This window comes from Littorina saxatilis, linkage group LG4 (genome assembly GCF_037325665.1).
Source record: "Littorina saxatilis isolate snail1 linkage group LG4, US_GU_Lsax_2.0, whole genome shotgun sequence".
Taxonomy (NCBI): Eukaryota; Metazoa; Mollusca; class Gastropoda; order Littorinimorpha; family Littorinidae; genus Littorina; species Littorina saxatilis.
In genome coordinates this window covers 9789798-9807297 of record NC_090248.1, presented here as the reverse complement: position 1 = coordinate 9807297, position 17500 = coordinate 9789798, and the positions used below count along the sequence as shown (strand labels likewise).

General features: G+C 40.3%; 1 protein-coding gene across 1 annotated transcript in view; it reads left to right on the top strand.

The window, feature by feature from the left end:
* The first annotated feature begins 16637 nt into the window (after window positions 1-16637).
* The window catches only part of LOC138963533 (uncharacterized), a 2381-nt gene continuing 1518 nt past the window's right edge, over window positions 16638-17500 (top strand). Inside the window, exon 1 of the mRNA XM_070335403.1 lies at window positions 16638-16794. Within this exon, the coding sequence (XP_070191504.1) occupies window positions 16769-16794 (26 nt within the window). The 5' untranslated portion in view covers window positions 16638-16768. The remainder of the gene's footprint in view (window positions 16795-17500) is intronic.

Here is a 17500-nt window from a genome sequence, read left to right as displayed (position 1 = left end):
TATTTACGTTCAAACTACGGACATGGAGTGAGAACAACACGCTCAAGCGCAGGTTTTCTGCCACAAAATCGTGTCGGTCCCAGTGGCCCAGACGCCTGCTGTTTTCGTAAGTTTGGTGGCGTTCTTCAAGTAGCACCAGCCGTTTTTGAGGTAGACCGCCGTCAGACACTGGGGGTTATTGGCGCAGGATTCCTTGCATGAATCAGCATCCAATATGTATTGACTTTCAACAGTTTTCAAACAGTGTTCAGTGGAACATGGCACGTCCTGCTGATTGCTCTCATCCGAATCAACTTTTCGGTATGGTTTTTGTATCGGTCAATTCGTTTCCTTGTTATTGTTAACTCGAAAGAATTAATTCGACATTAAAATTCATGGGAAAACCCATCTAAATTGCAGCATTTGCGTTTCTTTTGCCACTGAGTTTATTTGGAAATTCGAGACCAACTCTTTTGAGAAGACGAAACTAAGCAAATATGTGACCCTCCACCACGAAATGAGTCGCATGTCACCTTTGCATGATTTTCATATTTTTACATTTTCATAAAGAGTTTTTTTCTGCTCTATCCAGTGGTGAAACCCGTTTTAGAAAAGAGCGAAAACTGTTTGAGTTATAAGCCTGTGACTAAAGTGACCCTCACGCTGTTACCATACACTCTCCGGACTTATATCAAGCCTAGCGCAGAACCGCGCTAGGTGACATGCGACTCATTTCGTGGTGGAGGGTCACATATATATGTTAGATTTGGGTCCCCTATTTGCCAAACACTCGCATCCATTTCCAAAATAGATGCATCCCTACAGAGGCTGTGCTTTTCAGTTGTAACATTCAAGTGTAACTTTGCATTTTGTGCAAAATCACTCAAAGAGGCGCATTTCTGTCTGGAGAAGTGTTCTTAAGTACTTCTCGACCCATAAGAAGTATCAAAGACAAACACAAGTGGTTAGAAAGTCAGATACACATTAGTCAGTTCCTGGTTATACCCACTTGCAAAACATCCAATCTTGGCGTGAATTGTTCATGACTTTAGAAGTGGATTTTGAAAAAGAGGTAACCTAAGGTGGGAACAAATGTCGTTTGTGATGACCGTCTTCGATCTTGTTTGAGATGAAAACCGCCACTTCTCTGGCTTATGAGATGAATCGATAAGTATGGCCTTGAGCGGTTTACACAATCGGCAAGATCGGATCAGTTAGTTTGTAAGGGTGGGTGCACGCACGAACGAACACGTACACACACACACACACACACACACACACACACAAACACACACACACACACACACACACACACACAAGTGGGTGGCGCTTTAATTTGTATAAAAGTATCAACGGTAATACTTCCGGTCCTGTTGGTTAGAAAGTCATATACAGGGTGACCCAAAAAAAGAGTACCCAAACAAAACGTCATAAATTGAACAAAAATAAAGCAATCTTCATAAAATGTATTTACACACACAAGTAGCCTCTGCATGATTTCAACAAAAAATGTTAGCGTTCTAGCTTGTCTTTCAGGAAAGTTATGCTCATTCTACAGAACATGCTCCAAATGGCATCCCCCGGATTTAAATCCCCCAGATTTCTATCTTTGGGGGTTCCTGAAAGACAACGTCTACAGGAACAACCCACAGACAATCGCAGAACTCAAGTGAGCCATCACAACAACCATTCGCGGAATCTCGCAACAGGAGTGTGTGCGGGTGATTGATAACTTTGCGCGGCGAGTTCAAGTTTGCCTGAATCGGCGCGGAGGCCATTTGGAGCATGTTCTGTAGAATGAGCATAACTTTCCTGAAAGACAAGCTAGAACGCTAAAATTGTCTGTGCAAATCATGCAGAGGCTACTTGTGTGTGTAAATAAATTTTATGAAGATTGTTTTATTTTTGTTCAATTTATGACGTTTTGTTTGGGTACTCTTTTTTGGGGGGTCACCCTGTACGAAGAGACAGAATTTGGATATCACTATTGTGCCTGTATTTATGTGTGTGTGTGTGTGTGTGTGTGTGTGTGTGTGTGTGTGTGTGTGTGTGAGTGTGTGTGTGTGTGTGTGTGTGTGTGTGTGTGTGTGTGTGTGCGCGCGCGTGTGTGTGTGTGTGTGTATGTGTGTGTGTGTGTGCGTGTGTGTGTGTGTGTGTGTGTGTGTGTGTGTGTGTGTGTGTGTGTAGGTGTGGTTATGCGTGTTTTTGTATGTGTGTATAGATATGTCTGTCTGTCTGTCTGTCTGTCTGTTTGTCTGTCTATCTATCTATTTATATATCTATATATGATATCTATATATATATATATCTCTTCCACTCACACACACATACACATACACACATACGCACACACACACACACACGCACGCGCACACACACTCACACACACACACACACACACACACACACACACACACACACACTCACACACAGATACAGGCACAAAAATATAGGCTACCTCTGTACCAAAAAAAATATTCCAAAACGTTTCTTCCTTTGCTGTTTTATGTTGTCTAAACTTATCACGCATTTCCTTCCATACAAATGTATGCACATGAATGCAAGTGTACTACAAAAACAAGTTTCATTTCAGTGCTGACAGTACTAACAATAACGTTTAAAGCAGAGCCATGACAAAAGAAAACACAATGTGAACACCAAATACAGTAGGTATAACCAACTGTTTTTTCAAAATAATTCTTCATGCATTGATTTTTAATTTATCTGCACTCTAAAACAATCTTTGTGAAGTTGAAATTCATTCAAATAACGAGAAATTATGGCCGCTGTGTATATATATATTTTTTGTTTTAAACACAGGTAGTGCACCACGAAAACAATGTTCACTCGAAACAGGGGACACGTCTATTGCTAGAAAAATACGTACATTTTATGTAAGAAAGTTGTAAACAAAGTTTCACACTATGGTTTGTGATCAGGAAAACTGTTTTTTGCACCAAATTTCTTTCGATGTGTCTAGTTTTCTCGATTCATAATATTGAAAATTGCTGAAAGTCTTTGAAACAGAGTATAGTTTTTGAAAAAGACTTTAGTGTATTTTTAGGTTTATGGACAATTCTGCATGATACTAGATATGGCTTTACCGATCTAAAGTATGAAAGAACCCATTGTTATTCAGCGAATTAAGACATTTTCCGGATTACAGTGGTTTAATTGTTTGTTAATACACTTGATGAACATTGTTGCAAAAACAAACTCGAACATCAGATTCTATTGACAGTATGCGTTTATGTTATCATTCAATCGAAAAATAGTTGATGACTGAGATCGTTCAAAATGGCTGCGAAGAAGCGAGGTTGGTGTGTTTCATCTGAATTTGGGAGTCTTTCGCACACTCTGGTGTTAATGTTAGTGATCAGAACGGTAAGATTAACGGGGATAGAACCACCAAGACATCGTATTTTGCGTTGATTTCTTCTCGTTTCTAGCACATAGTGAAACCGATCACAGGCTAATTAAATGTTAATTAATGGCACCTTCCTTCCCGTGTAAAACTCGATGTACACCATCGAAGATCTGTTGTCACTTCTTTTTTCTTTCTTTTTACATTTAGTCAAGTTATGACTAAATGTTTTAACATAGAGGGGGGAATCAAGACGAGGGTCGTGGTGTATGTGTGTGTGTGTGTATGTGTGTGTGTGTGTGCGTGCGTGCGTGTAGAGCGAACTACTGGACCGATCTTTATGAAATTTGACATGAGAGTTCCTGGGTATGATATCCCCATACGTTTTTTTCATTTTTTTGATAAATGTCTTTGATGACGTCATATCCGGCTTTTCGTGAAAGTTGAGGCGGCACTGTCACGCCCTCATTTTTTAACCAAATTGGTTAAAATTTTGGTCAAGTAATGTTCGACAAAGCCCGGACTTAGGTATTGCATTTCAGCTTGGAGGCTTAACTATCCAAATTTACGTTCATCTTATTTTCTATCATTTGCTGATTCCAAAAACATATAAATATGTTATATTTGGATTAAAAACAAGCTCTGAAAATTAAATATATTAAAATTATTATCAAAATTAAATTTCCGAAATCAATTTAAAAACTTTTATCTTATTCCTTGTCGGTTCCTGATTCCAAAAACATATAGATATGATATGTTTGGATTAAAAACACGATCAGAAAGTTAAAACGAAGAGAGGTACAGTAAAGCGTGCTATGAAGCACAGCGCAACCGCTACCGCGCCAAACAGGCTCGTCACTTTCACTGCCTTTTGCACTAGCGGCGGACTACGTTCAGTTTCATTCTGTGAGTTCCACAGCTTGACTAAATGTAGTAATTTCGCCTTACGCGTCTTGTTTTTTTTAATGAGATACGACATCGATTGAACAAACCAAGACATACATTGAGTGAAATCTCTGACAAAAGCGAAGCGAACTTCGAAAAGACGTCATGAATGCAAATAATGTCACGCACAAGTTCTGTCACTTCTTATATTCTGTTTAGTGTCTCGATGAAATGTTGAACATTTTTTAAACGATCGAATTTTGTCTCGGTGATATCGGTACTTCTAGAAAATGAATCGCAAGGTCACCTCCGGGCTGTGCCTTTATCGCTATCGTCACATGAGCGAATGATAACTAATACTAATAACGAATGATAGTTTAATCCACTTCTGCTATCGTATATCAATAAGGCCTAAAAAAAAAATAGGTGTGGTTACGGTAACCCGACCTACCCTATTTTTAGGGGCCGATCCTATAACTTTTTATTACATTTGTCAACAAAAAACAAAAAAAACAAAAAAAAACGAGTGCAAAAAACGCAATGAAAGCGAAAGCGCCCGTGTCGCACACTTATTTCCCTGTCAAGTAGGTTTAATTTGTACACATTAGAAAAAAAGTTTAAAAAAAAAAAGTGATTGCCTACCTACCTGTACCCTATTTTTTTGTGGATATGTTACTGTAACCACACCTATTTTTTTTTTTTGGCCTAATGAAAGGAGACCAACGTTTCACTTAGACACACACAAAATGTCAAAATCCTGACTGCTTTCTGGGCAGAGTGAAGATTTTGTGACGAACTAATTTCGTATATTGACACTGGTATCAGTTAAAGGCCCAGTGCAGCTCACAGCCTTCGTTTTGCGTTTTTGTTGCAGCTGAGTGCATTTACAGTTCAAAAATCCTCCTATGGTAGTAAAACAAACCCAAAACTACCCAACGACGACATCTGTGAAGCTCGACAGTTTCTTGTTCACGCGAGTGCATAAATTAACCTAGTTATTACGTTGGTGTTTGGTCGGAGTTCGATTCAACTTGAGTGATTCCGGCCTCCATTTTGTTTTACACAAACTCATGATGACGTCTGACATAGTTTTCTAGTGACGTGTCTTTTTGTGCATGATGTGGTGATCTACCTGATCTAAATTTAGATCCAAAAATAGGTCAAGACCAGCCGGGTCCGAGTACGAAATTAATTCGTAAAAAAATCGCAGTTCTTGACTCTTTGGGTGCAAGTCAATGAAACTTGGTAGTTCTTCTAAGGCCCGATCTTCAAGGTTTCCAAGACATGACTTGCACACCTTTTCCAACCCCGCACCTAGTTCGCCAAACACCCCAAACTTAGTTCGAAAACTCAGGTTCGTCTGGTTAAGAACCAAGACAAGTTCGCCGAACATCGCCGAACCCAACGAACCTAGTTCGCGAACCAAAGGTTCGTCTGGTTAAGAACAGGCTTAACGGATAGCTGCCTGAGGTATGACTAAAAGCCCCAGGGGCTCCGTGCACCTGGATTTGACAAGTTCAGTACCTTTAAGATTTCAATGTAACAATACCTAACTTTCCACCCTGCACAGAGAACAGCCATTCAGTTGATTTGTAGTTTTGGTTAATGGTCTTATCCAACGTCAAAGTTTGGACAGATCTGAGACGGAGAGCATGTTTGTGACCCTCCACCACGAAATGAGTCGCATGTCACCTCACGCGGTTCTGCGCAAGGCATAATATAAGTCCGGGGGTGTCTAGTAACAGTGTGAGGGTCACCATAGTCACAGGCTTATAACTCAAAAAGTGTTCACTCTTTTCTAAAACGGTTTTCACCACTGGATTGAGAATAAAAAAAACTCTTTAAGAAAATGTAAAAATATGAAAATCATGAAAAGGTGACATGCGACTCATTCCGTGGTGGAGGGTCACATTTATTTAAACGAGGAGGGTTTTTGTGTTAAAATATAACAGTAGCTCAACATGGGGGGATGTGTACCTATACTCATGAAATGTTGCATGTTTTGTGAACATGTTACATTAATTTTCTGTGAAACTAACGGAATACAACTACGACATTCCAAAATTCAAATAAGCTTAATAAATGCATCCGGCATGTTAGAGACCTTAATAAGCATTTTCATTTTACCTACTTTAAATTGTCATATTCTTTTGAACACGGTTTGAAATTGATTTAATTTTCGTAGGAAACGATCCGTTTCTCTCTCAATCTAAACTCAAGAAAAACTTCTAAGTCATATTCTCTGCTGCAGGCGTTCATGTTCTGCCATCCTCCACGTTCTCCGCTGGTCCAGTTTTCAAATGTACCCCGGCAAACTGAAGACATGCTTCAGACGGCGACAGTTGAAATCATTGACGAAACATGAACGTTGCTTGGATCCGAGTGAAGATCTTCGTGGAGATAGCTGCGCCATGCCAAACTGCACAATGTCATTGTTTTTCTCCAGCCACTCTTCAATAGACCCAACAAGTTCAATCGGGAGGGGGAACGTCCGTTTTTGTTTCGAATGACAGTTGCCTTTTGAAAAACCGTTCTTCTGCGGACACTTTCGTGAATATGTGTTGCTTGAGCGTGCAACTTATAGTCTTGGAATACACAAATGTTTCTTGATGTTGGTTCACTGTGTTGCAAATCATCCTGGTTGTGCAGGCTGAATATCCATTGCACCCCCTACCATGAAAAACTGAAACAGAATGTCATTCAATGTGAATATTCGAAGTATTTTAGGTAGCCTCTATACTATTATACCTGTTTGCCGTTGTTGTAACTCCGGTAACACACAGGAGGGTCAAATCTACTTCAGGAAGAAACTCACAGGACAAGTATTTGGGGGTATACTTGACTATCGGCGAAATAGCTTAGTTTGTAGCATGCTGGCTTGAAAATCAGTTCCTCGATCTCTGCATGGGTTCGACACCGACTTCGGCGATGGGTTTATTTCCCAGAATCTCTTCAAAGTTCAAACACTCTCTTGTGAATGCATACATACTGTGAAAGTCCCAAATTCGCAGCGAATGCTTCTGGGCTCGTAAACATGAAAATGCGAACACATGCGTTCAGGACACAATTCTTTTTTGGATCGCAAGCCTGAATGCATTAGCTGAATTTTATTTAGGGAATAGCAGGGAAGCAGAACTGAGCTGCGCACGCTGCGCACGCACGCACGCACGCACGCACGCACGCACGAAAGCACACACACACACACACACACACACACACACACACACACACACGCACGCAGACATACCCATACACGCACTTGTACGGTGGCATGTCACACACACGCACGGAAGCACAGAAGTACATTACACATGCTTTTGTAACACATGCATTCCTAAATACAGGGTGACCCAAAACAATGCCACCCTCTTAAATGCTCCTAACAACCACATGTGTTCAGAAAATTATTTCATACTAGGTGTACATTAGCTTGAGATGTGGGATGGTACTTTAACACATGTTCAAGTATGTAGGTCAAGTGGTTTGATTTTTACACTTTCAACAAAATATGTGTCAAATTCTGAGACTGCTTCAACAGCAGGATGTTTGACACTTAGCAGGAGTCTCACTCATCGGACTTGTACCACCCAGACTCCTTGTAATTGCTGCTTCAACTCATTTACTGTCTGAGGATGGTTTGTGTATGCAACAACAACAAAAAGAAAAAGCCCATCAAAGTCAAGAATCGTGTTTTTCTTTTTCTATTTTCACCTTGTAGCTTCATACAGACACTAAGCAACAGTGTAGTTCCACTTCCAGTGCAATATCTTGTACTTTAATTTTGACCATCTGTGTAACACTTTATTGACCCATGATCTGAGCTGTTCACGTATGCTAAGTATGTCAGAAAAACCAAAAGGTAAAAATCAGGAGTGCTAAAATCGGGTTAGTGTGGCTACCACTCAATGCCAAATTCGTACTTTGGAGTCAATCCCCGAAATTGGATTTTTTCCCCCAAAAGAGCATAAAAGTCAGAACATTTAACGTGAAACTGTGTGAACTTATCATCCCATATTTCTCAAACCAATGTACACCAATTATAAAGTTAATCACTAAAATAATGTAGGAGTTATTAGCATTTTCATTGGTGGCATTTTGTTGGGGTCACCCTGTAGCTTTGGGATCACGTCAAACTTATTTTACTATAATCATCATAAAAAGAAAAACGTATTACTTTTACCTACGATTCTGTTGCTGTGAGTGAAGCTCTAGATGTCCATATCAAACAGCTTCGTCCCCGTCATTTGTAGATCTCGACCTATGCATGTATCACTTCTACATTCCTGAGAGGTAATTATTTTGTCAAAACCAATGCAGTTTCCCACACCTTTAACGCTGTCGATCACCGTGGTTGTGATTAAGAAGGACTTGCAACTCTGATGTTGACGGCAAAGCACCATACAGTTAGCATTCCAGAGAGTCACATTGGCAGCGAATACAACATTGAAATCAAATATTTTATCCTTCGCGTATACGTTGGTGTTCCGTGATGCAAACGTTTGTCGTTGGTCGCCGCTCTGTGCGATGACAACGCAGTATGCGTAGAGCACAACGATACCGATGAAGTAACCTGTCTTCATGATCAGATGTCTATTAATCATTCACCGAGAAGTTCTTTCTTTCTTTATTTGGTGTTTAACGTCGTTTTCAACTATTCAAGGTTATATCGCGACGGCACCGAGAAGTAATGTTCTCCGCTATCTAAGTCAGCTGTGACAGGTTGTTCTGTGTTGAACGTTCTTTCTCGATCTTTCGTATTGTAATGAACTTAATCAGTAGAAGTGCAGATGTATTAACCATTTTCAAAATTGCTTGCGGGCTTGTTTGACTGTCATCGAAAAGGATGACGCAGATACGAAGACAAAAGAAGTATCGGACGGAGTCCAATAAGCTATCCAATCTTAAAGGTGCTGTAGGCACCTTTAGATCTCAAAAATAATAAGTATTCCACGTTAATTTCATGTTTGGGAAGATTTGATTTGTCATTGGATCAGCCATGTGTTGAGGATGTATACGGATCCTGTAGGAATCTCTTTTTCTAGTCTTTTAAGTGTGAAGAAAAAGAAACCTATGGAATTGTAATTTCGCTGGGTTTAGATACACATGCAAAGGAGTACTCGAACTTTTGCTTGAAAAAACACTAATCAAGCGGCAATTGAATATAACCACACCTGTAAGTGGTGTCCGAAATTTCGAGTCATGAATGTGTAGAGATTATGTTGTGTTCCCAACGTTCCCAAACTGTCTGTGTGTCTTTCTTTCCGTGTGTCTGTCTTCTTGTCTATCTGTCTGGTATATTGTCGGACATCACTTTCTAAATGTTTACTTTATTATTCATGTTTATTAATGGGGCGCGAAGAAACTTTGTGATCAAAGCAATCACGAGTGCAGTGTCTCATTTTTGACTTAGCTGCGCAAATGTGGTTCAATTATAACCCGATTACGAAGGTCTTCTGGAGATCATGTACCACTGTACACTGTGTGTGTGTGTGTGTGTGTCTGTGTGTGTGTGTGTGTGTGTGTGTGTGTGTGTGTGTATGGGTGTGTGTGTGTGTGCGTACGTACGTGCGTGAGTGAGTGCGTGCGTGTGCGTTCGTGCGTGTGTGTGTGTGTGTGTGTGTGCGTGCGTGCGTGTATGTATGTATGCGTGTGTGTGTGCGTGCGTGCGTGTATGTGTGTGTGTGTGTGTGTGTGTGGGGTGTGTGTGTGAGAGAGAAAGAGAGAAAGAGAGAGAGAGAGAAAGAGAGAGAGAGAGAGAGAGAGAGAGAGAGAGAGAGAGAGAGAGAGAGAGAGAGAGAGAGAGAGAGAGGAGTAACGAAGTTTTATTGTGTTTTTTACATTAGATATATCCCTCTCCTCTTGTTGCCTCATTATTTCGGCATGGAAGTTAATGAAAAACTTCAGCTGCTAATACTAAAACATTTGGCTTTCTATTCTATTCTTTTTACGTATGATAACATCTTTGCAAACCTGATATTAAAAATTGTAACTTTGAACATCGCCAAAAAAACAAATTGTAATTCGATTTCGCGCGCAGAATCATGTGTACCGCTACAGCTCATGCCAGGCTTTCACGTGAAATAAGAGCATTCTTTCACTTGGACCCATACCCGAAATCATTGGCTGGATTGCATTCTGTTCCGAGCGGGAATTTGTTGTTGAAACTTCTTCTTCTTCAGCGTTCCAGAATTGTCTGGTTATGTGTGAGCTCGTTTGCCCATTTGGGTTCCCCACACTATACTCTGAGAGCATAGTCAGCTCACTCCGCTTTCGTTGAGTAGGCATGCTGGGTATTTTCGTGTTTCCATAACCCACCGAACTCCGACATGGATTACAGGATCTTTTCCGTGCGCACTTGGTCTTGTGCTTGCGTGTACACACGAAGGGGGTTAAATCACTAGCAGGTCTGCACATAAGTTGACCTGGGAGATCGGAAAAATCTCCACTCTTAACCCACCAGGCGTCAGCGACCGGGATTCGAACTCACGACCTTCCGATTAGGAGGCCGACGTCTTACCACCACGCCACTCCGCCCGTTGTTGAAACAATTTAGCATACTGACATAGGCGTCACTTGAAACATTAATTCGACGAAAACTCGCCACTCTTCGCAGGAACAGCTAAGCTGTTGATTCGCAGCTTTAGTTTAATCTGAAGGTTGCCCAAAGAGATCTATGATGGTGCAGATGATCGCTTTCACGAAACTGAATGAAGCCTTTAAGCGTTAGAACCAAATGACATGTGTGAGAAAAAAGAAACGAATGGCTTTCTGTTTCGAACAAATCTCTTAGATTTTCATCTGTTTTCTTTTTGTTTTGTTTATTTATTTAATTCTTTCTTATCAGTTTGTATGGAATGTTTCACATGTGTGACTCTATGACATGTATGTGTCGTTTCTAAATCGCTAGGTGCAACCTCTTTTAAATTTAAAATAAGCACTGTTCACTCGAAAAACACCGTACTTTACCGCTGCCCCTTATTTCGTCAATCCAAATAAGCTTTTCCCTGCTCAAAGAGAATATTTCCAAGTGTTTCCTTGGCTTGACGTCCATGATCTCTTTGAAGGCCCCAAAAAAGAACCCAGAGTTAATTTGTCGATATCATTGATTATGAAAGTTTGTGCAAACGTTCCGTGAACGCATTTTAACTCGACATCCTAAGCCAAGATCCGCAAGAAAACGGTGCAACGATTTGGCTATTGTAAATACCATCGATCATTACAGTGTATGCAAACGTTGCGTGAAAGCCCCACCAAAGCCAAGATCCCCAAAACAAAACATACACAAACAAACACACACAGCCCGTATTCAAAAAGCGAATCACAGAAGTGTATGTTCTTCAGGAACTGCAGGAGTAGACAAGGGAGAAAGGGGTGTACAGCGGATGCGTGGCAATTTCTTAGCTTGGATGACACCAGGTAGTATGTGTGTGTGTGTGTGCTTTATGAGTGTGTGTGAGTGTGTGTGTGTGTGTGTGTGTGTGTGTGTGTGTGTGTGTGTGTGTGTGTGTGTGTGTGTGTGTATGTTAGTGTGTGTGTGCGTGTCTGTCTGTCTGTGTCTGTCTGTGTGTGTTTGTGTGTGTGTGTGTATGTGTGTGTGTGTGTGTTTTAGTGTGTGTGTGTGTGCGTGCATTTGCTTGTGTGTGAGTGTGTGTGTGAGTGTGTGTGTGTGTGTGTGTGTGTGTGTGTGTGTGTGTGTGTATTTGTATGGGTATGCGTGTGTGTATTTGTGTGAGCGCGTGCGTGCCTGCGTACGAGTGTGCGTGCGTGTGTATGTGTGAGTGTGTGGATGTGTGAGTGCGTCAAGTAGTTTTCCCGGAATCGCTCTGCACACACACACACACACACACACACACACACACACACACACACATACACACACACACACACACACACACATACACATTAATATGATTACGTACTGGCTACACATTTTGAATCTCTCAAAAACATCTCATCTGTGAACATAAGTATATAATCTTATGTTCACAGGGAAACATATCCATGGATATCTATACATATAAATAAAAGAGAGTGTCTGTCTGTCTGTGTGTGTGTGTGTGTGTCTGTCTGTCTGTGGTCGCCATACCTCAGAGATGGCAAAAGATAAGCACAAGATATTTTGCATGCACACTGCCCTGGACCCACAAATGTGCACCTGGGTTTTAGTTTCTCCAGACATTGTTTCCTTCCTCGGATAATTACCCTCCCCATCTATCAATACAGTCTATATAGTGCAAGGGAGGTAAGTCATGCTTTGTCACCCACGGAAGGGAGGTAACTCTCATCAAACCAGTATTCCGTGTCATTCTCAAGGGTTACCCCCCGCCCGCTATCATCCCGCCGCCCCCCCCCCCCCCCCACACACACACACACACACACACACACACACACACGTAACCCTGCCTCCTGCTCCCCCTCCCTGCCTTCCAGATCATCGCGAATAATGTTTACGAAACGATCGCCTCAGTGAAAGATCACGAGAATTTACAGATTTCTCTCCCCTGTTCAAAAAGGTATGACGCGCTCACTCATGAGGTATGCGTGCTTTGATCAGACGGTAACTACAGTGGGTGTGAGAAGGGGTAAACAAATCACGAAGAACACGTTGAACCAAATAGAAACTTGCCTTGCCTATACATCCAAATGTATGAGCTCACACTGTCATTATATTTAGTCAAGTTTTGACTAAATATTTTAACATCGAGGGGGAATCGAAACGAGGGTCGTGGTGTATGTGCGTGCGTGTGTGCGTGCGTGTGTGTGTGTGTGTGTGTAGAGCGATTCAGACTAAACTACTGGACCGATCTTTATGAAATTTGACATGAGAGTTCCTGGGTATGAAATCCCCGAACGTTTTTTTCATTTTTTTGATAAATGTCTTTGATGACGTCATATCCGGCTTTTCGTGAAAGTTGAGGCGGCACTGTCACGCCCTCATTTTTTAACCAAATTGGTTGAAATTTTGGTCAAGTAATGTTCGACGAAGCCCGGACTTCGGTATTGCATTTCAGCTTGGTGCCTTAAAAATTAATTAATGACTTTGGTCATTAAAAATCTGAAAATTGTAAAAAAAAATAAAAATTTATAAAACGATCCAAATTTACGTTTATCTTATTTTCCATCATTTGCTGATTCCAAAAACATATAAATATGTTATATTCGGATTAAAAACAAGCTCTGAAAATTAAATATATAAAAATTATTATCAATTTTTTTTTTAAATCAATTTAAAAACACTTTCATCTTATTCCTTGTCGGTTCCTGATTCCAAAAATATATAGATATGATATGTTTGGATTAAAAACACGCTCAGAAAGTTAAAACGAAGAGAGCTACAGAAAAGCGTGCTATCCTTCTCAGCGCAACGAATACCCCGCTCTTCTTGTCAATTCCACGGGCACTGCCTTTGCCACGGGCGGTGGAGTGACGATGCTACGAGTATACGGTCTTGCTGCGTTGCGTTGTGTTCAGTTTCATTCTGTGAGTTCGACAGCTACTTGACTAAATATTGTATTTTCGCCTTACGCGACTTGTTTTTCTTATTCACATTGGAATAAGATTCGAGAGGTTTCTGAGAGAGGGGAGAGCAGAAACACCCGGGCGAAGCCGGGCCTGACTGCTAGTAATGTATAAAACAATTGTTACAAGTCATTGGATTAGATCATGTTTGGAAAAATCAGTTCACTTTTAATGTGAAAAAGTTAAAATATGTTATTTGTCAAAAGTTGGAACTCCAATATATACAATTCTGGAAAGGTCAAATAAGTAGTTCACCAAAGTTAAATTTGTATCAAAGAATAGAAACAAATTATAAAACTGAACCATATCTATTACGCATAAAACAAAGAAAATATTAGCAGTCATTGTGTAAACTAAGAATAAGTGCTGAACATTTAAACTGGTTGATACAGCAATACACCTAAGGGAAATAAATTATGTGAAACATGTGGAGTAATTGAAGATGAAATACATTTTCTAGAAAATTGCATAGAAAACAACCCATTACGAAAATCTTGTATGAGTGAAATTAATCAACCTAAATATTTATATGATGTACTTTTGCAATTAGACAATGTTCAAACTAAATTGAGAGAATTTGTATATAATTGCTTCCAAAAAAAGAAATAATGAAATTAATTTGTTCTTTACCTTCCCGTGTCTTATAATATAAACACGTTTCCTGACAATACAGTTTACTCTTATTCTTATTCTTATTCTTAACACACACACACACACACACACACACACACACACACACACACACACACACAAACACACACACACACACACACACACACACACACACACATACACACACACAGACAGGGCAAAGGCCAAAGCATAACCCAAACTGAGCAGGTAATAATACTGCAAGAGTGATAACTGTGCTGACCTGCCATTTATTGGGATAAACTTTGTAAGCCTGGGATAGGGAGCACGATTCGGTGCTCGTAGTGGATGTTTGGGAGGCCTTATGAAAGTTAGCAGCCACTAGGTTTAAACAACAAACATATATATCAAGCGTGCCTTAACGCACAATAAACTTTCACAGTTTTACTCTTAAAGAGAACCGGCTTTCAATGTATACCCTTATTATTTGTTCCCTTTAAAAATACGCGTCGAGAGAGTTTACATATGACAAATGTATCTTTAAATTCTTAGAAATGTAGACTAACTTTTCACGTGTATTTCTTCATATGTTTTCAATAAATGTTACAATGTTGTATTAGTCAGACAGCTCTTGGAACAGCAGCTGTTGAAATTGGCAGGTGTTTCATGCAGACTTCGAGCTCCTTTAAACCTGACATTGTTGCTTGTTGCGCATCATGAAAATAATGTAGATCGTATCTGTACCAGAAGTCTATGATGCGGTTCTTTTTGTGACTTAATTACAAGAATAATTACAGCTATCGATGTTAATGAAAGAGTTCCACTTATACTTACGTGCAAATACCTACGATACTTTACGTCTTGTGAAAAATCACACGGATTTTGTGGCCGTATTTTGAAGGACCTATTATACCTTGAACTGCATCTTTTCCATGACGAAATATTTCGGGCTAGCCAAATTTATCAAGTAGCAAGGCTAGTGCACTGCCAATACAAAACAGCAATTTGAGCATATTGGAATTGTCTGAGAAGCAAAGAATTGACTCCGTGAGTAAAGAGCGCCAAGGGAGATAATCGTAAACTTTCAACACTTGTTTTTTGTGGTCTTGCTGTATCCCCAACGAAAAACGTAAAAGCACTTTAGAACACTCGAGATTTAAGCAATGTTGTTTTGTTCAAATAGCATCCCTATCGGCACCTTTTTCGTGTCCCCGAAGGGCATTGACGATTTCCGTTTGTACCGCGGTACACAGGGTACAAGTGTTGGATCAAAGTACGTGTTGTTTTGTTTTTTGCTATAATATTATATAGTAAAGCAATTCACGAAATGATTGTAACTCTGATCTGTCCACAGGCAAAAGCATCTCTGTGTGTGATCGATAACTCTTTGTTCAGTTTGAAAAGGACAACTACTCAGTGAAAATGAATTTGGTGACTGATTAACTAGAAAAAGGTGTTTCGAGCATTCAAAGCAAGTAAGATGCTAAAAATTGTCCGTCTGTGGGTCGGTCGGCCAGTCTGTCTTTCTGTCTGTGTGTCTGTGTGTCTCAGTGTCTGTGTGTTCGTCTGTCTGTCGGTCTGTCGGTCTGTCTGTTTGACTGTCTTTTCGTCCGTCCGTCCGTCCGTCCGTCCGTCCGTCCGTCCGTCCGTCCGTCCGTCCGTCCGTCCGTCCGTCCGTCCATCTGTCTGTCTGTCTGTCGGACTGTCTGTCCGTCCGTCCGTCCGTCCGTCTGTCTGTCTGTCTGCCTCTTGGTCTCTTGAACTCTCTGTCTTCTTGGCTCACTGACTAGGTGTCTGTGCATGATACATGTGCGTGTAAACACCCGTGCACTGTGTGGGTCTCGGTGATTTCCAGGTAGTCTAAGAACAGGAAAAAGAGATCCAGTAAAACATCCACACAAAAAAGAGAGAAAAAATGTGAACAGGGAAAAAAAGCAATGTTGTAAAAAAAAGAAGCGAATAAAAAAAACTATTGTGACTCAGCGATGATGACCTTAAACATAATTATTACAAATGAAGCACAGTGTTTGATTAAGCTTTTAGCGATGACCGAAGTACACAATAGGGCGTTGTACTTACATAGCGCATGGCTTCAGCAATCACAAAAGTAAACTAAAACGAGACTGCTGTGTTCATCGTACAAAAAGGTTAATGACATATGCAGTTTGAAGATGAAAGCGCCCAATTCTATTCATGTGGCAAAGGTCACATTTTTGTTAGTTAGGTTTCATTTGAGCATCTTACATCAGTTGCTGTGTGTGTGTCTTTGTTTGAATTGTATTTTTGAAGCTAATTTTTCACCAACGGAGATTTCTCTTTCTCTCTGCTTTAGTTTCTGGGGGCATCGGACGTGTTAATGTTTCTGGGGTTTATTTTTCTACACATGTCAGTGTTAGAAAAAATCTGATGTGAGAAATTAAGAGTACCAAAATGGTCGTTGAAGAGCCATTACTGCGGTAAGTGTCATTTTCCTTGTTGTTGATTCACCACACCTTTCTCCGAAGGATATCAAGATCTTGGTCAGAAGATCCTCTGTTTAAACTATCATAATCTGAACAACAAGATGACTGTGAGTGAGATGAACAAAGTTGAAAAACAAAGGAAATCTCATCAATACAAGGACACCACATACAAAGAATCGACTCTGTCCTTGTGTGTGCTGTCCTTGTGTTTGTGACTACCGATTTCTTTGGTTTTTCAACTAAACTATCATATTAGGTACCTTACTGTCGGTGTACACTACATTTGGTGTGCACGTTAAAGATCCCACGATTGACAAAAGGGTCTTTCCTGGCAAAAGTGTATAGGCATAGATAACAATGTCCACCAAAATACCCGTGTGACTTGGAATAATAGGCCGTGAAAGTAGGATATGCGCCGAAATGGCTGCGATCTGCTGGCCGATGTGAATGCGTGATGTATTGTGTAAAAAAAATCCATCTCACACGGCATAAATAAATCCCTGCGCCTTGAATATGTGCGCGATATAAATTGCATAAAAAAAATAAAAATAAAAAAATATCCCTGCTCTTAGAACTGTACCCACGGAATATGCGCGATATAAGCCTCATATTGATATTGATTGATTGATATAAAATTCGGATATGCAAACATCGCGGATTGTACATGTACCTCAACTCATGATTGCACTTATTTTTATAA